Raw genomic sequence first — 21,478 nt, 5'->3', positions numbered from 1 at the left:
AAGTGACTTTATTTACGAGCTGATTACAACAACAGTATGGTAGTAATTGGCTTCCTGATGAAGACCGACAATGAATAAAGACTAATTTCGTAGTTAACACATTTAAATTTGCTGTATCCTGCAGATAATTTTAAGACTAGTAAGTAGTTTTGTTACAAGTCTTGTAGACACTGGAACATTTTCTTTTTGATATAAAGTTTTTATAACAATTCAGAGCCATAAAATCTGCAATTGTAAAGGTTGGCGAAACGTATTAACAGGACAAAACTTAAAGGTACCGTACTTAGTTTTTTTTATTAGGTTCAGGGGCTAGAATCGCACATCAAATTGCCTAGTTTATTGTTTCATGTTCTTTTTCAAACGAATATTATGTTCTGCTCTTTCGAGCGCAACACATATTGTAATTATAGCGAGTGTTTGTGTTATGTCAAGGATTATACGAAATTAACGTTTTTTGCCTTTGACGATCTAACTTATGATTTCACATAATCATTTTGAATCTGTAGAAAACTTCGGGACCTTCGAACTTTAGCTAAGAATGTGATTCACCTGTAGCTGCTGGGAGATAAGTATGTAAATCATATCTGTGTTTGAAAATAATACTAATGACCCTGATAACCTTGATATGCTATCTTGGAGATGACTTCACTGAGTGCTATACCAATGGCGTAACTCATGCATTGTTGATATAATAGTTTTCAATCTAATAATAAGATTAATTTCTTATTAAGATTCTGCAGTGTGGCTGGATCAGATGTTTTGTGTTACCTAGAATGTTTACAAGTTCCCGCTACCCTTCACCCTTTTTTATAATTTATTTTTGCACATGAAACTTCCTGTACTTAAATATTTTAGCTGTTGTTAAAGTATGATTTGAGAAATGAAAATTGCTGTGTAGTAAATAGAAACTGGTGCAGTTGTTAAGTTTATCGTATCCTTCTGTGGTAATCTTTTGTTGTATTGATGTGTGTTTCGTGCTCAATACAGTGAAGTAACTAAGTAACTATAAGAACGAAAAAAAAAACTGTAGCTACGTTTGTTTGTATTCCTTATAGCAAATTATTAATATAATTGTCTTTGTTTATTTTCTCAGGGTATTATAATCATTTTTGCACTCCGGAGTGTAATACGATTACCACGTTATTCGGTATTCAGTAAGTTACCTCAGATTACAACATACGTATAAAACATACGTATAAATATTTGTATTAAAAGTGTGGACATCTTTCTCAAAAGTTGGCACACTTGTTAACTTTCTTTCAAAAAGGTTCAGGCATGGCGTAGTGGTGAGTTTATCTGATTAGAGTCTAAGGTCACAGGTTGGAAAAGTGAAACTACCAAACATGACACCCATTTTAAGCTATGAGTGTTTATTGGAATGATAGTAAAATCTGTTATTCGTTTACGATTAACCAATATGGCGATATGTGTTACCTATTGGTTGCATTCCTTCTAGTTCGCAGCTCAAAATTATAGATAGCCTCGCCCTAACCGTAGTGTCAGTTACCTAGTCATTTATGTCGTGTGTGTGTAAGGTGTTGTGTTGAACAGATAAACTAACATTTCACAAGATATATTCGGATATTATTGTTTGGTCCATTTATAGTTTGGATAAGTTCTTGTTAAATAACGAAGCACCTTCCTTGGAAATGTGGTGTTATTCACCATCAGCAGGTACTTATCTTTCAGACTGTCCACTTAGTGAAATAACATTTCCCTCCCATATGTCCTTCACGATTATCTTTTTTGCCATGTTTGGAGTTGTAATCGCTCTCTAAGACGGGACATAAAGTCGCGATATCCTTTTAAACAAACTTATTTTACTTCTCTATGACATGTTTATTCTATATCGACGATACCTTGCTGTCGTTTTTATATTTGCAGCTACTTGAGAACCTTCGTGGAACATTTTAAACTTTCGTTTGTTTATTGTTTTGTGAGACAGGCTTCTGTTATTTTTAAATATGAAATCTCTACTTTTATTGTATAAAAAGTTTTTAAAACTTTTATCCGAGGGCTAACACCTCCAGTAGATATTGTTTAAGTAAAACCATGTGGTCGGAAATATCCAGAACCTTTGAAACTATGAGAATTTAGTTTTCTTACGTGTGGATCAACCCAATGGATTAAGAATCAATTTTCCATGTTATGAAAGACACTGGTATGGCCAGCAATAATTGTATACCTATCCCGACTGTTTTAAGTGGTACATCTGTGTTGTGTTAAATAAACCTAATGAGTAGCTTTTAATTAATTGTTATGAAACATTGGGCAAAGTGTATCCGTGTAACAAAATATGACATCAGGTAAAAATTAGACTCGTAATTTACTAATGTTGATAACCAAAAGGTTAATGTGGCTAGAAAGTCACAGGGCCAGTAGATATATGTGTTAATTAGTAAATTTTGTGAGTACTGGTGTGACATCAGGGCTCTGCAGGACCATAATAAAGTACATACCTTAAAGAAAAAAATATCACGGGTGTTTATATGTGAGTGAAAGGTGGGGCAAAGTATTCAAGTAGAAACAGGACAGAAAAACACAAGAAGGAAAGGTTAATGGACAAAAGAGATGGGGACTGGTGAAGCAAGAAAACTGACTGAAGACGAACGGGAGGGAATGTGGTTGGTTTTCGTAACGAACGGTAGGGATACTTAAGTAGTAATTAGTAATATAACAAATATATTGTGTGTGGTATACAGAATGAAAATTTAAGTTGCGAAATTATTAAGTTTAAATGTTGACCAGAGTATAAAAGCAAACGATTTAAACCAGTGAAAACATGTTATTGCAGTGTTGGTAGGTATAGTCCTATGCATGTCATAAACGGCCTAGGCCTGTTTATCTATATAACAGGTTTATTTTTTCATATGCTTGATTGATTTAGCTATTGTTGATAAGTAAAAGTAGCTTAAGGTGTAATAGTACACTTATTTTTGAAAACACAAATCTCGCGTTTTTAGTCTTGTCAATAAAACTGAACCTTGATCACATCACGTCAGGCCCGGCATGGCCAGGTGGGTTAAGGCGTTCTATTCGTAATATGAGGTTCGCAGGTTCGATCACTGTCGGATCAAACATGCTCGCCTTTTCAGCCGTGGGAGCGTTATAATGTGACGGTCAATCCCACTATTCGTTGGTAAAAGAGTAACCCAAGAGTTGGCGGTGGGTGGTGATGACTAGCTGCCTTCCCTCTAGTCTTACACTGCTAAATTAGGGACGTCTAGCGCAGATAGCCCTCGTGTAGCTTTGCGCAAAATTTAAAAACAAACACATCACGTCATTAAATCAGGTCAGTGGCGGCGCTAGGAATAAGCAGATTAAGCGGTTGCCTAGGGCCACCAACAGCTCAAAATGTTTTCGATGAAAGTGAACCAAAAACGCACAACTTAGTAACGAATAAGCGTTTAAACAAATTGCAGCTGTAACGGATTTCTGAATTAAGTATTTGTGCATTGCGCATGAGCTGATTGGTTGCTATGTACATCACACTTGTGCATGATGTGTAAGATATCAGTGCAGCGGTGTTAGTGTGTGAGTAGACATTGTGTTAACTATGTTAGTATGTGCTGTGTTTGTGGAAATATTTAATTAGTATTATTTTAAGGGTGGGTGAGGGATCTAAAAATATATTTCTCCTAGCACCGCCCTTGAACCAGCTTTATATGTATGTGTGCGTAACTACTCTGTTCTTCACTGCAGTTATTCAATAGTTGGTAAGCGAGGGTGGAATTATCAAATAATTTTACCGCATTTGTACATGAATGTCTTTAACGCGAATAAACTATAGCATATCGCTCTAATATAAATATTATTGGCTGTTGATGGGAACTTGTTTCGGCTATTATTTGTACTGCTTTACTTTTCACTAAAAATAAAGACTGTCAAGACGCGCGTTACGTTGCTCATTCTGTTTTTGTAGTAAATGCTAAAGGTACGATATCAGAACAATAAATCTTAAATCAAAAAATTGAATGATATCTGCCTTTAAGTGCGTTGACTTCACATTCAACAAAGCGAGGTCCATAAAGACATGGTTTGCCGAGGTTGGTGGGAAAGAACTTGACTGGCCTTCACAGAACCCTGACCTCAACCCCATCGAACACTGGTGTATTTTATAATTTTCTATTAACCTGTCTTATAAGGCAAATTTTACTTGAATCTTCCCTTAAATGGGCAAAAATACCAAATCCAACTTAGTGTATGGGATTTCTTTCTGTATAACGTTTTATGTGTTACAATAAATACCATTGTATTAAAGTTTAGTTTCAGAGTCGCCATTATTGAGTTGTAAACCTGTGATATACACATTTACAGAACTTTAAAAATAGTTAGAATTTGACTTCAAGTTAAAATCTTTAATAACTTCAATATTTTGTGTCATGGAAACAACTTTCCAAGGAACAGTGTGCTATATGTGAACCATTTAACATTACATTGAATATCAAAAGTCTTTAATGCTGGATTGAAGTTGCTATTAAGTTTGCATATTATACTTTGTTTCATTACAAAATGTATTATGCCACTGGACGAGATATTCAAAGAATAATTTGCTTTAGAAAATATATTTTATGTTTAAATTAAAAAAAAAAATTCGGAAATTTCGTTACAACACCAGACTCAAGTATTAAAAGTACAGATATAAAACATCACAAAATAGGTATAACCAAATTATTATGATACTATATATAAGGTTTTAGTTAAACTGTTTTGAGTTCCTAGCACGACACTGTATAGTGAGATTATGATGCCTGTAATACACTACATGACCAAAAGTATATAGCCACCCTTTCTAATTAGTGAGTTCGGCTATTTCATCCACACCCATTGCTAGCAGGTGCATAAAATCAAGCATACAGCCATGCAATTTCCATAGACAAATGTTGAAAGTAGAAGGGGTCGTACTGAAGAACTCAGTGAGTTTCAATGTGGCATTGTCATAGGATGCTGCCATTCCAACAAGTCAGTTCGTCAAATTCCTGCTCTTCTAGAGCTGCCCCGATCAACTGTGTAAGTGCTGTTATTGTGAAATGCAAACGTTTAAGAGCAACAACAACTCAGCCACGAAGCGGTAGGCCATACAAGACCACAGAACGGGACCGCCGAGTGCTGAAGCGCGAAGCGTGTAAAAATTGTCTGTCCACAGTTGCAACACTTACTACCGAGCTCCAAACTGCCTCTGGAAGTAACGTCAGCACAATATCTGTTCGTCGAGAGCTTCATGAAATGAGTTTCCATGGCCGAGCAGCCGCAAACAAGCTTAAGATCATATGGCAATGCCAAGCGTCAGCTGGAGTGGTGTAAAGCACACCGTCATTGGCCTTTGGAACAGTGGAAACGTGTACTCTGGAGTGATGAATCACGCTTTACTATTTGGCAGTTTGGCATATGCTAGGAGAATGCTACCTGCCTTAATGCATGGTGCCAACTGTGAAGTTTTGTGGAGGAGGAATAATGGTCTGGGGCTGTTTTTCATGGTTTGGGCTAGGCTTTTTAATTCCAGTGAAGAGAAATATTAATGCTATACCATACACTAACGTACTAGAGAATTGTATGCTTCCAACTTTGTGGCAACAATTTGGGGAAGGCCCTTTTTTGTTTTAGCATGACAGTGCCCCCGTGCACAAAGCGAGGTCTATAAAGACATGGTTTGCCGAGGTTGATGGGAAGGAACTTGACTGGCATGCACAGAACCATGGCCTCAACCCCATCGAACACTTTGGGATGAATTGCAAAGCTGACTGCGAGCCAGGCCTTCTTTGCCCGACCTCAGTAATACTCTTGTGGCTGAATAGGAGCGAATCTCAGCAGCAATGTTCCAAAATCTAGTGAAAAGCCTTCCCAGAAGAATGGAGGCTTTTGCTGCTACAACAAAGGGGAGAACCAGTTCTCATGGTTTTGGAATGAGATATTCAACAAGCACATGTGGGTTCAATGGTCGGGTGGTCACATACTTTTGGCCATGTAATGTATATGTTAACAGCATTTTATTAATGTTTTTGGTGAGACAGCCTTCAATTAATAAATACATTTATGTGAGCGTTAGTTTAATAGTGAATTCTCTGTATTTGCCATTGTCGTTACAATTACGGTGAGCGTGGACTAATAAGCAACTGGTTTAGTAATAATGATAATAGCCTGTAGTGACTGACCTTGGAATGTAAGTCACATTTTAGGAATAATGATAATAGCCTGTAGTGACTGACCTTGGAATGTAACTCGCATTTTAAGTAGGAACCTCCAGCTGTTTAATAAATATATTTGTTACAAAAATCGAATTTTATTATTCACCTTTCATTTCACAACAGATTAGGCAATATGTCTCTAATTGTAGAAAAACAGTGCTAATTTCATTAAATGTAATAGCTATTGTGTAGGATGAATTTTGACTGCTTAGCGTCTGAAACGTCACATATTTGATATTTGAAGGTAAATTACTTATTTACGTGTGTCTTAACATGACAGTTTGAACAGTTAGAGAAGTTTAAAGGAAATTTTAGGTAAGTTAGTGAAGAGTGTAATTATTTGAAGATGTATTTTTTGTTTCAATATTCAACAATAATCCATAATGTGCTCGTCAGAGAATAACATATCAGTTTTAGTTGTTTTTTGTTATTGACTTAATTTGTTTTTGATATGAAAGCATCTTAGTATCACTTTAATGCCCCACAGTTGTTTTTTTGTTTGTTCATTATAACTGTTGCACTTCATAGAATAAACTGTTACCGATTCTTAGACGGCGTCATGTCGTAAGGTCTCATTATTTCAACTAGCTGAAGAACAGCAAAGCACAGTGTCATTTGTGCTAAAATGTACATGTACTTTAGGATGGTCCGAAACGGCTTGAATTGCACTGACTTTTGAAGACGCGATGAGTCATAATACGAGAATACTTCTTTGTTGATCGTATCGTATTTTTCGTGCGAGAGAGAGAGCCATTTTTTTATAATTCAGTCGATATTAGGGCGGTTAGTTGACTTTCACTGTAAAGTGGCATGGTAAGTAGACTGTAATAAATTTTTATTGGTGTAGTCAGTGCTTAGTACACAAGAATGATGAGATAACTGTAAAGTTATTCTTGACAAGTCATTGAAATAGATCGATGTTCATTATGCTTGTGAATAACTTATTTTATCTTTACCTTTAACTCATTGACCTGCCATCGGAAATATAATTTGTCGTAGTATTGGCATAAACTGACAAACATATAATTACTGTTTTACTGTCAGTAGAGGACATCGGCTTATATTTTATGTCGTTGATATCCGCTGGTAATCTTCTATGTTGTAAAAATCTAGACTATTTTAGCTTATAATAGGTTGTAAAATAATTATCGACGTTTTGTGATAGAGGCAGTAGTAAATTATTTCACACAGAAATATCTATATAAACATAATAGTACTGTGTTGTCTGCCCATACGACTACTTCACAGATTCATTAGGTCCGTGGTGGGGATACATACAGATTTTCAGTTTTGCGTTTTTTATGGGTGTTTCGAGTCTTTTCTTTTTTTACCACTACTTTCCCCCCCTGTTGATGGCGTTTCACCAGATTTACTTAAGTTTCTTGTGTTTTTTTAGGGATACATACAAAATTTTGGTTTCACGTTTTGTGTTTTAATATCTTTATTGGCGTCTTTGCTTTTTTTCACAACTGTTTATATGGGAAGCAACTTCTCCAACCCCAAGATAACATTTCATTAATCATGAAGTTACATGTCTCCCCGTCCAGGATATGCCGAGCATGGCCATTGTTATTAGGGCGCTCGACTTGTATTCCAGCTAGTATCTTACTTTTTTCTTTTTCTTTATGAGTTAAACATATGGAAATTGGTAAATCCTGTCATGTTTTCTCAGTCTTTTAGCATGACCAAATAACAACTCATTATAACAAAGAGCTGAAATGATGAAAATAAAGTTTACAACAGGCATGTGTTAAGAAAGTCAAATTTACTGCTCAGTATTGTTGATACAATCAGGAGAAAAATCTGTTACAGTAAAATCAGTAGCACCTAAAAGTTATGCAAAAGTCATCAAACCAGAATAGTACAGCTTCACTTTAGATATTGTACATTGACTGTGATACTGGTGCATGCTTCACTTTAGATGTACATTGACTGTGATACTGGTGCATGCTTCACTTTAGATGTTGCACATTGACTGTGATACTGGTGCATGCTTCACTTTAGATGTTGCACATTGACTGTGATACTGGTGCATGCTTCACTTTAGATGTTGCACATTTACTGTGTGATACTGTTACCTGCTTTTTTTTGGATGTTGTACATTGACTGTGATACTGGTACCTGCTTCACTTTAGATGTTGCACATTTACTATGTGATACTGGTACCTGCTTCTTTTTGGATGTTGTACGTTGACTGTGACTCTGGTACCTGCTTCACTTTAGATGTACATTGATACTGTTTTTCTTTTTACCTTCACATAAACTGTTGTTTATTGTTGCTAAACAATTGAAACTTGGATTGATTTATAAAGATAATAGGTCCTCAACTTTGTTTATTTCACCAATGTGGTCCAATGTCCATTACAAATCTTTGGTTTGCTTACTCCTCTTAGTAGCAGGTTTTGAGCTGTTACATTTTAATTCAGACCATTTCATGCTAATATGTTTGTCCTGGTTCTTAAAGTAACATTCACACATTTATTTACACCAAGAATGTTGGCAGCTATCTATACTTGACCATTGTCTATCTCTTAAGAAACCTACCCTGTGTTATTTGACATCACTACTACTTGACAGAGTATAACTTTAATTTTAACTGGATGTATACAGATGTGCACCTTAGAATTTGTTGGATGAAATCCAAACATGGTTCAAACTATCAGTACAACTTGCTCTAATAATCTTTATTTTCTCTTGATAAAGAAGTAGCATTTATGTTGTGCTCATCTCATACCCTTCTTCACAATCTTCATAATTCTATTACTATGTAGTATTGGATTTGTTAATAAATATGTAACCTTATGTTTTTAAAGGAAGTAATTAACATAGACTATATATTCTGATAATATGTTGGATAGGTCCACATATGCTAATCACCACCATCTAGGGAATTATGATATTGTTAGAACAGAGTATGTAGTACATTATATCTGTAACTACATATTTGCATATTTTAATTTAAATCAAATGTGATCCATATTGGACAGTTATTAAATAATCATTTTTTTTATTAATTCAGTTACTTGTGTATTGCCAGTAAAAATTAGTTATAGTGATTATGTGGGTAATGATACTGAGTGTAAAAATGTCCAAGAAATACATGTATTTGTCTTATTTTCTATAATTAAAGTGATGTATTAGCTTCTGTTGAAAGCTGCTTATTTAGTTTATGATGAAATACATATAAACTTGTAGATTCCATGGCTTAACTAGTGTTTAGCTCTATTTATGCTGTGGTTCTCATAGAATATGAATGCATCAAATAGAAAATCATCCAAACAAAATCTTTTTGTGGTTCTTAACCCTAACTTTATTATATTCAAATCATTCATTATCAGCTTTGACTTTCTGTATCTTGTATTATGATAAGCCTGAACATACATTAAGTACTGATAACAAATAAAATATATTATCACAGAGAAAAATATTTTACACATATTACCAAGTAAACAATTTTATCAACATCACTCAATCAAAAATATTTGTTTAATCATATGGTTTCAGATAAGTTGTTCATAGGAGCATTCTTGAGATATATGTGAAAAGTGAAGCTGTAAAGTAATCTCAAATTGAATTTACACCAATTGTAATGAAACAATACCAAATTTATATGGATACAAGTGTCAACATGCTCAGTGTGTTCTCTTTAGCCCAACATTTGTTAGTGAGAAAAACAAGTACACTATTTTATAACAGCAGTTCAAAGTCCCTTAATATCATATAAGAAAAGGTCTCAGTTTAAAGAGACCTTCAAATGTCTTAAAGATTGGCAACCTTTGCAATAATGTTTGTGTAGTAGAAAATCATATGCCTGAAATTATAATGTCTTCAAGAACAATTGGCAGTATAATTAATCATCTGTCTTTTGATTCAGGTAGATTATTGAGTAAGAAAATTGTTGAACTGATTGTGTTGTATAATGGGAAAGTTTTTCTTCTGTTTTTTAAGCTAACTGGTAATTAAACTGAAGAATATATTATTTGTAGTGCTATGAAATTGAGCTTTGTGGCTGTCCTACAGTGCATAAGTATTTTCTACTATTTTACTGTTTACTGAAGCATAACATAAGCATAGTACATAACAGGGACATGTATACAAGAAGACCACTCACAGATATTCTTCAAAGAAGCTGGTAGGTCCAAAGTGCAAAAGTAGGGCATAAACTTAGATGTGTTATGAAGGTCAAAGGCTTTGTAACAATCAAACCTATCTCAGCTAAACAGAAGGGAATTAAAAGGACTTCATTAATGTATTTTTAAGTCATTATTGCTCACTGAACCATTAAACAAATAAAATGCTCAGTCTATCTGGATAGATAGGAATTATACAAAGTAGATGTCCAATAGAAGCTATATGTATATATTACTTTACATTAGGAGTTCTGAATTTGTAGAGGTCTGGCAGATCTTTGTATCTTAAGTTTTCTGAGCAGAATGTCCACAGGTAGTGTTGAATGTTTTGTTTCATGTTTATATTCTATATAGTTGTAACATGTTAAAACAACTACATTATCTGTGACTTGGTGAATTTGATATTTCCACCTTTCTTTCAGCTAACAAAAAATGTTTTGTCTGACATTATGTAGGTGTGTGCATGTAGTCAGTCAACTGTAAAATTGCTAAGTGGAAACAATTTATAAAAAGATGCATGTGAACAAGAATATTGTTACTTGGGTTTGAGATTAGAACTGATTTTAGTTATTTGTTTGACCTCTGGGAAGTTTAATATCTTTTTCTTTTAATATTTTAAATTCAAAACCTTAAGGTGTGTTTTATGTATCTTTGATTGATACTTACCTAAAAGATCAATTCCTTACTAGAAAACATGTTTAAGAAATATTATCATTCATGTTAACTGGTCAACATTTTCTCATTGTACATTTAAAGATTTTTAATGTTGTTTTACAATAACTAATATATTTACCATTTCTTGTGTGTTTCAAACACAAGTAAAAAGGAAAATGGGTTTAAGATTAAGATTTTTCTTGATACTTTCATCCAAAAGTGTGTTTATGTTTGTTTATATATATAAACATACACACATTATTTTGTATTAATTTCTTAGTTATTCTTGCACTAGTGCCTGTCAAAAATGCTGGGCAGGTACTACCACCCCAACCCCATATTATACCTCACATTTTGTAGCTAATTGAATGAAACTATTGTGCAAAGTTAGCTTCACCAATAAATAGTTAGAAAAGGTACTTGAATAGTGTCTAAGCTTTTGTGTAAAAATTCAATTTTTAGTGATGTTCTGTCAAACTGTACAAGTTTTAAAGGCAAGATTGTTATGTTGCAAATAAAATTTAATTTTTGAATTAAAAAAAAACAAAATATTGATACGTTTGTAAGGAGAAGAAAAAAGAAATATTTATATTGTATTATTTTGTCTATGTATTGTTACGTTACAGTTAAACTTCCGTATCATTTTTTCAGCTATTGTTAGTAGTGCTATGTTATAATTCACTGTTTGTAGCATTTAGCAACAATTTTTTAAAACTTTATTAAATCTATAGCAATGATTGAGTAATTATGACATTCATGAAAAATTAATTTTATGCATAAGATATCAGAAACATTTGTAAGAGTATGGGAGGTAAGGCAGAACTTTCTAGTTGTTTTTCTGGTGATTTTATTCTGTATCTGTTACCTCTGACCCCTTACTTTGATTACTAGTAGTAATGCTGCACTGTATGTATGCATAGTAACTTATAATGAAGTAGGCATGCTTCAATAAACTGTCTTTGTTCTGGTATGACACAGACAGGAAAAATAATGTAATAATCTCACTTGATGAAGCTGTGTTTATAACAGCACCAAATAAGAATTTGAAATTGAATTAGACTACTTCTCTTGCATCTTACATTTGTTTCTTTAATACACCATTTTTCCTGATTTTAGTCTAGACTTAGTTTAAGGGTTAGACAGTTGTTGTGATTTTTTATAAAATGTATTTCTGAAGAAGGTAAGGATTTGTTTGAAAGTTTTTCCTGATGTGTAGAATTAATACATAAAAATGTATAACACAGTTTATGTTGTGAGTGTTTTGGATGAATATTGCAATTTTATTTATAATTTGTTCATGTGATGCTGACACATTATGTAGTTACATTTTTATCTGTTTCTGTAGGTGTTTAGGATGGAATTCAGATAAGCTGAGGCATAAGGAATTTGTCAACAAGATTCTTTGCTGCAAGAGAATAGCTGATGAAACAAAATCACCACATGGTACTTTGTGGGTTCAGAGAACTGTCATTTGCTTGCAGTTAAGGTATTGTTTCTTTCTTGAAATTAAGTAGATTTTTATTACCTAAAAGTGTGTATGTGGCAATCACAAAAAACATACAAGGACCTATTCTGACTTTGTTATTACTCAAATATATACATTTTGAGTTGGCTTAATGTAACTGTTATTTGAATATATATCAGTTTAAAACTATTGTTCATGTAACTGTTTATTTGCACTGTGTCAAAATTTACATTTTTTAGCTAAATTCTAGTCTTTCCTTGAAGGCAAAGAGTAGTTGTATCTAAAAGTAACTGTTTTTTAGCTATATTTTTTGGCAAAATATGTTTTCACATTTACTGTTTAATTGAAGTACAATGAAATAGTTTAAATTACATCAGAAAATGTTTCAAAATTTTAATTGTATTTATTATATCTCACTTTGTAAATGTAGGCTATTAATGCAACATGTATATGCTAGACCTATCTTTCAGAAATTTAGGGTTGGTTCAATTAAGATTTTCATACAAAGAGGGATAATTATGGTTGTATAATATATTAAGCATCGCATTTCATAATCTTTAGACCACCAAAATTGTGCTTATATTCTCTTTGTTTCAGAACTTTTGACTTGCATCTTATGTAGGGCTCCAAGGGATAACATTCTCTTACCTGACATTTTACAAGTATTTAGCTGAAACATAAAGTAAAATCAACAAAGGCTGTTGTATATATATAATCTTTACAAATTTACAATTTTCTCTTTTTATAGCATTTAGCCAGAAGTAATGGCTATGAAGTTATTTGATTGTTATACTAGCTGGTATTATGTAGAACCTCAAGGGTGATTTTTTTAAATAGATTTCTTCTGTTACTACGGCTAAATTACATAACAGCTGTGAGACATTTTCAGGTTACTATATTATAATGAAAAGGAACTTTGACAGGAAAATATATATAAACATTTATGGGTTTTTTTGCCTGCTAAATGATGTGCAAATATGTATAGATTAATAAGTGATCAATACATAAAGGTAATAATAATTAAGTTAAATGACTCCCAGATTATCTTCACTTCATAGCCTCAGTGTGTTGTAATAATGTCTTTGATCATTGATTCTTGATGTCTAAAAGATGACTCTATTACATGCACTATTCTTACTTTATTGTTTTCAATAATTGTCTAATTAATATATTTAAATTCAATTATGAGGAGTACAACTAATTTTAAAGTATGCTCAATACAGTATATCTAGCCAATATGAGCCTTGTTTTATCTGCAAGTTTAGAAATGATTGATCAAAATAAGTGACATCATGTAGTAGTGGTTGTTGTTATAAATAGAACTGATTTTATTTCTTTAGGCCTGATTATATTAGACTTTTGCTGAAGTTTGTATACTTTTGATTAAAGACTTATGATTGTTGGTTTCTCTTGTTGATAGGTTTTAAAATGTTTTTATTAATTTTAAATACATCTTGTTTTTCAGGTTTAGTTTCACTCAGTTAAAATATAAAATAAGTAGCTTACCACCATAGATTTAAAGTTTTTTATCTTCTTGTATGAAGTAAATATGATTATATCACTGCATAATTAAATCTTTAATTTTAGTTACCATACAGTTAATATTATGTAATAAATAACAGGTGGTTTTAATCTTGTATTTTTTTGTATTTACCAAAATCATAGGTACTTAAAAGATATATAATATTCAGTTGTTGAAACACACCTTATCTATCTCTGAGTATCAATTTATATTTTTTTATTTCTATCATACCATGCAAAACACATTTCACTCATTCAGATAATCATCAGTTGTGATTTTTTTAAATAAAATGATCCATAGTGTAATGTCAAAGCTAAGAAATGATTATCCTCACAATTTTAAAAGTATTTTCAATCTTACAGTTATGAGTAGGAAAGTGATGCTCTTCCTGGAAACTTGCACTTAATTCAAGACTTTAGAACATAATTTGATTTTAATGGTTAAATGAAGCTTCTCAGTTTTAAAATTGCACTAATTGTTTTTGATTGGTAGATTCCAAATTATAAGATTTATAAATGTGTGTTGTGTTTAGTTTACTTAAAAGTTTTGTTTCCAAAAGGAACTGATGTAGGTTATCTTCAACAAATTTTTCAATTAATTAATGATTTATAGCAATGCTTCTAGTGAATTTTCATGCTTCTTTCTACTTCATTTTATAATTTATCAAATTTATCCATTTTCACACTTATGATAAACTGTTACCTGTTGTTATCATCAAATAAGTTATCCATTATCTATTAATCTTTAGGATAAAAATAATTTAATATCACATTATTTTGTAGTAGTATGTTTGTTATTGATTATTGAACTCCTTGGTTTATTCAGTTTATTTATATTAAAATATTTGAATTTTTAAATATAATTATTTTATGTATTTTACAGAACTGGTTTCAAAATCCAACTTGACTATCCTGGATGTTTCTGTTGTTGGTGTACTTAATGAAAATGAGATGTTAAGATAAAAATTAGTTGCAATGATAAACTTAATTATCTTCAGATAACACAGATATATGATGATGATGTAATATATTTTGTATCTGTATTAACTGTTGTGTGACATGATTTACACAGCACTTGGCATCATTACACTATATACCTGGGAGATTCAGTAGAATATATGGCACATGTTCAATAAGTGTATCAAATGGTGTATCACTATACACAACATTGTGACCTAGGAACTTCTATACATACACTAAGTTACTGCACCCTTAAGCTTCTGTAAATATGTTAATTATTTATTAATAATCTCAATGAAAAGAAGTCACAAGGGCTCAAGTCAGGTGACATTGGAAACAGAATAACCTTTCATCCATAGATGTCAAGGAACCTGTTTGAAAGGGCATTACATTCAAAGCATTTGCAAAAAAAGATCAAGCATAGTGTTTATTACTGTGTTCTATCTCCCACTGTACATGATTCTTCAGAGTGTACAGTGGTATAGTGTTGCTAAGTTTCATACCATTCATATGTTGTTTAGTAAAGTTGTTACTAATGCCAAAGATAATGTATATAAAAAAAATCAGCTTATACTTTGAAGCATGGGTATAAAATTGATATACACAAATGTGCAATCTCTTTAATTTATGAACCCTCAGAAACACCCACAGTAAAAAACATATTTAAATTGGTGTTATATTATTATTACATTGTTTTCATCTGAAGTTAACACTCCACCCTTACATACAATGCCATCATGCTCTGTCTGTGAAATATTGCATTTAATATAAATAGTATGACAAATAAACTTTATGCATTTAAATTTATACAAATTATGCAAGCAGTTAATTATTAGTGCATTTTATCTTGCTTTCTAAATGAAAAAATTCCACAATTTTTTCACTAGGTTAACTGTTAAATAAAAGCAAAATCTTACAAGTTATATTTACTTTTAATGGTGAATATTTTATTGGATCAAGATGGAACATGTGGGTTCTTAAGAATGGCAAGTAGATTTTCTAGCATTTTGTCCCTTGGGCAAAAAGGTTTTATCAAATTTCAACATCCATGTTTGAATCCTGGCTAAGATTTTAGATGATACAGTCTGATTGAAAAATAGTACATTAAGTTTTACTTATACTTCAAGAGTAATTGAATACAGTAAAAGTTATAATATGCCATGTCTGTGTTCTTACAGTTTGATAATGTTCAGCTTGGACACCATCAAGTGGTTACAGGATAGCATATGAACAAGCTAAAGAAAGGTAACCTTTCTCCAAACTACTGTTTTGAAAAATGAAATTTTAAAATAAATATGACTTGAAATTATTACATGAAATTAGTATGAATAATTTTTATCCACTAAAGTTTCTCAATAACTGAGATTTTCAAAGAATGAGTCAAGAACATATCTATACTTTGAGCAAATAGGTCTCTTTAAATGAATTAAGTTTATAATTTGAAATAGTCAACTTTAAAAAACATAATGAAAAATATATATATATATATATACACCTTAATTTTTCTTTATTTCCCTTTTTTAATATATTTTAAATTCCAAATATTGTTAAGTTACTAACTGATTTTTAAAATAAGTTGATAAATTGTAATGATTAGAAAGTAATACAAATTAAGTAGGTGTGCAGTTTGTTTATTTTTTTTGAGTGGCAAATTGCATAACCAGCTCTACCCTTGGTGAAAGCCCAACAGATCCAATGAAAGTTTACAAGTGAACACTAAGTCTATTATGGGCTTTCTTTTTGAAGCTCTTGTAATGCAGTTTAAATGTCTAACCTTGAAAGTTTTGATGATTATTTTAAGGGAACTGCACTCCTTTTTTTTTTCTCTTAAAAATGTGTAAAACATGTTCAAATTTGCCCAGAATTAGTAAAATATTTGCAAGGTTTTTCAGTAGCATTCAGTTGTTAAAGAATATTGTTGTAAAACAGGAAAAGTGGATCAAAAATGAGGAGATGTACAAGTGGAGAAACTTGGCAGAAATTGTTAAATGGATGCATCAGTTCTTGTTCAATCAGCCCATCACACAGTAGAGATGTGGTCAAGATTTCTACTGTCTGAATGTGGTATATTTATTGCATTAAATTTAATAGCACTATGTAACACACATTTTCTTCCTGAATAGTATGTGTTATTTCTTAATTGCTTATGTTGTAAAAGTACAAAAAATGGCCATTATTCCTTTCAAACTTTGCTTTTGTGACCTGGATAACGAAATTTAGAAATTAACCTATTTTTTATGTAAAATGGGCAAATCTGCACATTTTCATTTACATAATATCTGAATAAAACAACATATGAATCAACATTTACATGTATCTATACTAAAGTTATACAAAAATGTTTAGAAGTGAGTAGTTTTTTTGAGATTTGTAACTGTAATGTAAATAACTTTCACGTATCAGCCCCCAAATATAGTCTCCCATCAAGTTTTCATAATATGCTCTCAGGTTGCAAAAAGAAAGTTTGAAGAAAAAAATAGGTCTTTTCCATTTTTCCATTTACTTTAGGCATAAACAATTGGGAAGTAACACTTTCTGCCCAGGAACAAGAAAAAGTCAAAATTTTGTTACATAGTGTAATCTTTAATTTTACTTCTATGTAGAACTATATTTTACATCAGGAAGTAAAAAATATCCAAACAAATATTTTAATTATGAAATACTTGTCTGATTTAATCACAAGTGCTTATTCTAATCCTAATATTAAGCAGAAGTTAAATGGTGTTAATCAGAAGAAAAGAGTAGTAAACTTAAACAACAGCAATATTCTTATTCTGCATATTGTAGTTGGATATTTAACTGATGTATTTTGGCTGTTATGAGAAAGAAGCCAAAATTCTGAATTTTATTTACACTTCTTAATGTGTAGAATTTTGCTGTGTTATGTGTTTTACTCAAACTTAACTATTTACAATAGCTACTGCAGTAATGATATATACAAGTTATTCTATAAAACATTTTTAATTTTCAGTATATGGGAAAATTTAATATTAATTTGGTTTGCTTTTGGACTACTAAATTAGCATGCCAAGTGTGGTCTGGATTAGTCAACTTGTTCAAAAAAAGATACATTCACAGGCTGGCAAAGATTTTTCCTTGATACTAAATATATACTAAACTGTTATGGCTTAATATGTATTGTTCATATGTGAAGAATGCATGTACCCCAATTTTTATACTCGGCTCTGCTTTGTTTCACTTCTCAAAGCTGGAAAAGGTCCTAAAGTATTAGATTTGATGAAAATACTGAGTTGCACATAGTTTAACCTTTGTTATACTTTTAGTTAAAACTTGTTGAACTGTAAATGATACTAGTCAATGTTTAATAATCTGTGATATGTTCAATTTATTAATCTAGGATAATAAGCCAGGAGGACAGTTACTATGGCAACTTTGAGTTCTAAATCCATACAACATAGTCTCTCCCTCTCCTCTCTTTGTGCAGCTAGCCCCCTGACTATGCGCAGGGAAAGAGAGGTAAAGTCAGAGGAGAGAAGCCTTGATGTCAGTCATGGGTCAGTTGAATTTCAGCGAGAGAAAGAAAGGTCAGCTAGGGGTAGTCCAACGGCAAAAGATGATTTTTGGGAAGCTCTTCAGTCCAACTATAACTACTTAATGGATGATGAACTAATTACTACCTGCAGAGTAAGAGAGGTTTTAAAGTTACCAAAGTTGAAATTTGTTTACTGTAGAATAAGTCTGTTACATGCACTGTAGTTGAAAAGTGACTAAAACATTGTTTTGTTTGTACATTGAGAATTTAATGAATATGTTATTATATTTGTCTGCATTTTCATGAACATTTTTACCTGAAAACTGTAGTTTTGTTGTTAAGATATGTATTCTTGCTATAAAACTGATATCAGTAGATACGTTAAATTTACAACCACAAATATTAATAAGTATCTACTGATATCAGTTTTATAGCAAGAATACATATCAGTAGATACGTTAAATTTACAACCAGTTCAGTTGGAGGAGGCAACTTTTTGGAATGGATGGTTTACACTTGAGTAGGAAAATGTCTGGCATGTTTGCAAGGACTATTAACTCAATTATAAGGGAAGTTTTAAATTAGGGCTAGGTACTGATGAGATAAACTAAATTAAACAAAATTGAGATTTACAAGAAAAGTTTAGCATAGGAGATCAGTGTAAAAGAAATTATAAGAGTAAGCTTAATTGTTACTATTGTAATATTAGAAGTATAAGAAAAAAAATAGATGATTTTAGGGTACTGGTAGGAATAGGAGATTTTGATATGAGGGTGAAAACTGAAACTTGGTTAAATGCAGATGCAATTATGATGATGAGAAACCCACTTGAAGTAAAAATATATCTCAGGATCGCTGGTATGGGTATTAACACTTTTTGTGAGGTTTTTTTAGTTTTCTTTTCTGTGAAGTTATGTTGATGGTTTTGCATGAAAATACTTTTAAAAAGTTGTTTGAGATACTCTTTTGAGGTGTTTGAGGAAATAGATCTTTTCAGTTCTACCTTGAAAGAAAGGTTCTTAGTTGTTGATGGAATTTATATCTGGTGGTTGCTTTCCGTTGTTTTCAGTTTGTGCAGAATTGATCACCAGTCTTCTAACTAGGTCTTCCAAACAGGCTTTCATTTCAACAGATGGAATACTTTTAGGTGTTACTGCAAAGTTTAGTCCTTTGTTGAATAGATGTAAATCTTCATTGCTTAATTGTTGGTCAGATCTGTTAATTGCGAGGTTTGTTGATGGTTCGTCATGTTAACACCCATACCAGCCATCCTGATATATGTTTAAATGCAAATGATTTTGATGACAGAAATTTCTTTGAAATACATGGTTATAGGTTATTTAATATGGACAGAGTAGTAAAAAGTATGGGGAGAGAAGTGGCTTTATATATAAACTGTGAGTTACATCTTGAAGTTGAGAATTTTAAGAGCAATAGCAAGAATATTCAACCCATTTGAGTTTCTTTTAGTGGATATCAAGGGAAAATGCTCTTGGTAGGAATTTATGACAGATAACCTGTTGAAACTGAAGAAACTAGTGAGAAACTTTACAAAGAGACTAAGATTTCATCTGTTAATGAAGCAACAGTTACGAGTGATTTTAATTTCAAACATTGATTGAGAAATACTAGAGTCAAACCATGAGGGAGAAAGGTTTCTGGATACTGTTCAGGATGAACTATTTTCACCAATTGATCAAGAAATTTACTAGAAATAATGCTATATTAGATTTATTGTCAACTTCTAATATAGGAATTGTTGAGAGGGTAGAAAATGAGGAACACCTAGGTGCAAGTGATCATTGGTATATTAAGTGTGATATTTTGCTGCATATGAGAATTGGAAATAATGATATTTTGCTCCCAAATTTCTAAAAAAAAAAAAAAAATTTTTTTTGAAAGGATGCAACAAATTGTCTGTTATGAATTGGGTAGCTGAATTATTTGGAAACACTGAGCAAATGTGGAAAATATTTAAAGAAAACATTTTTTCAAGGCTCAAAACATGTATTCCTTACAAAAAAGAATGATTGATGCACGTAAGAAAACAAGATTGGCTTACAAAGGATTAAAATGATAAAAATAAAGAAAAGCATCACAAAGTTAAGAAATTTAAATTGACTGGTATTATAGAAGATTAAGAAAATTGGTCAAACAGGAAATAAGGATATCCAAAAATTTGTATGATTAACATTTGATTGAAAATATATAAAAATTAATAAGAAATTTTTAAAGTATATTAGGAGTAAACAAAATGCTAAGATGGGGATAAGACCCTTGAGGGATGATAAAGGAAGGCTTTTGTCTAACGATTATGAAATGGCAAGGTTGTTAAATTCTGCTTTTGCTTTAGTTTTAACTAATGAAGACTTAAGGAATATTTCTCATCTTGATCAGTTAATGAAAACAGTGTTGAGCAGGACAGTTGCATAAATTCTGAGCTTGTTAAAATTAAATTTGGAAGTTTAAAGGCTGATAATGTTCTGGAACAGATAGTATTTCCCTAAGGATTTTAAAGGAGATCAAAGATTGGATATGTGACCCACTTGCCACAGTGTTTTTTGTAAGTCTTTGAATAGTGGACAAGTACCAACAGATTGGAAATAAGCTACTGTCACTCCTATCTTCAAAGGAGGTAATAGAAATTGTCCCAGTAATTGTAGGCTTATTAGTCTTGCATCAGTTGTGGGAAAATTATGGAATGTTTGATATAAGATACTTTGCAAAGTCATTTAACAAAAGTTTAGAATTTTTTTGGATAGTAAACATGGTTTCATTGATGGAAAATATTGACTTACCTTTGAAAAAGTTACTGCTTATGTAGATAAGAGTCAGAGTGTAAATAACATTTGACAAGGGGCAATGTAAAAGGCTTGTAAATAATTATCTGTGTGAGGGATAAGTTAGAAAATTAGATGGAAGAAGAGCTGGATGGAATAAAGCAGAGGATTGTTATAAATGAAGTTTAGTCAAACTGGATTACTGTTGCAACTGGTGTACCTCTGGGCTTAGTCTTAAGACCATTGCTCTCTTTTTGATTTACACCAATAACATAGATGAAGGAATTATC

At 31.9% G+C, this 21,478-nt stretch overlaps 1 protein-coding gene across 7 annotated transcripts in view; it reads left to right on the top strand.

Annotated features, from left to right (window-relative positions):
* LOC143249453 (uncharacterized) overlaps window positions 1-21,478 on the top strand; it is a 224,768-nt gene that overhangs the window by 116,838 nt on the left and 86,452 nt on the right. For 5 of the 7 annotated variants that reach the window (XM_076499320.1, XM_076499322.1, XM_076499316.1 and 2 more), the window contains exons 2-4: window positions 12,315-12,455; window positions 16,094-16,160; window positions 18,274-18,560. In XM_076499320.1, coding sequence (XP_076355435.1) covers window positions 18,300-18,560 — 261 coding nt within the window. In that variant the 5' untranslated portion in view covers window positions 12,315-12,455; window positions 16,094-16,160; window positions 18,274-18,299. Of the gene's footprint in view, window positions 1-2,500; window positions 2,645-12,314; window positions 12,456-16,093; window positions 16,161-18,273; window positions 18,561-21,478 lie in introns of those variants that run through there. The other 2 variants (XM_076499318.1, XM_076499319.1) reach the window with 2 other exon arrangements.

This window comes from Tachypleus tridentatus, chromosome 4 (assembly GCF_004210375.1).
Source record: "Tachypleus tridentatus isolate NWPU-2018 chromosome 4, ASM421037v1, whole genome shotgun sequence".
Lineage (NCBI taxonomy): Eukaryota > Metazoa > Arthropoda > Merostomata > Xiphosura > Limulidae > Tachypleus > Tachypleus tridentatus.
The sequence above is the reverse complement of the archived record's forward strand: the minus strand, read 5'-3'. Positions and strand labels throughout refer to the sequence as shown.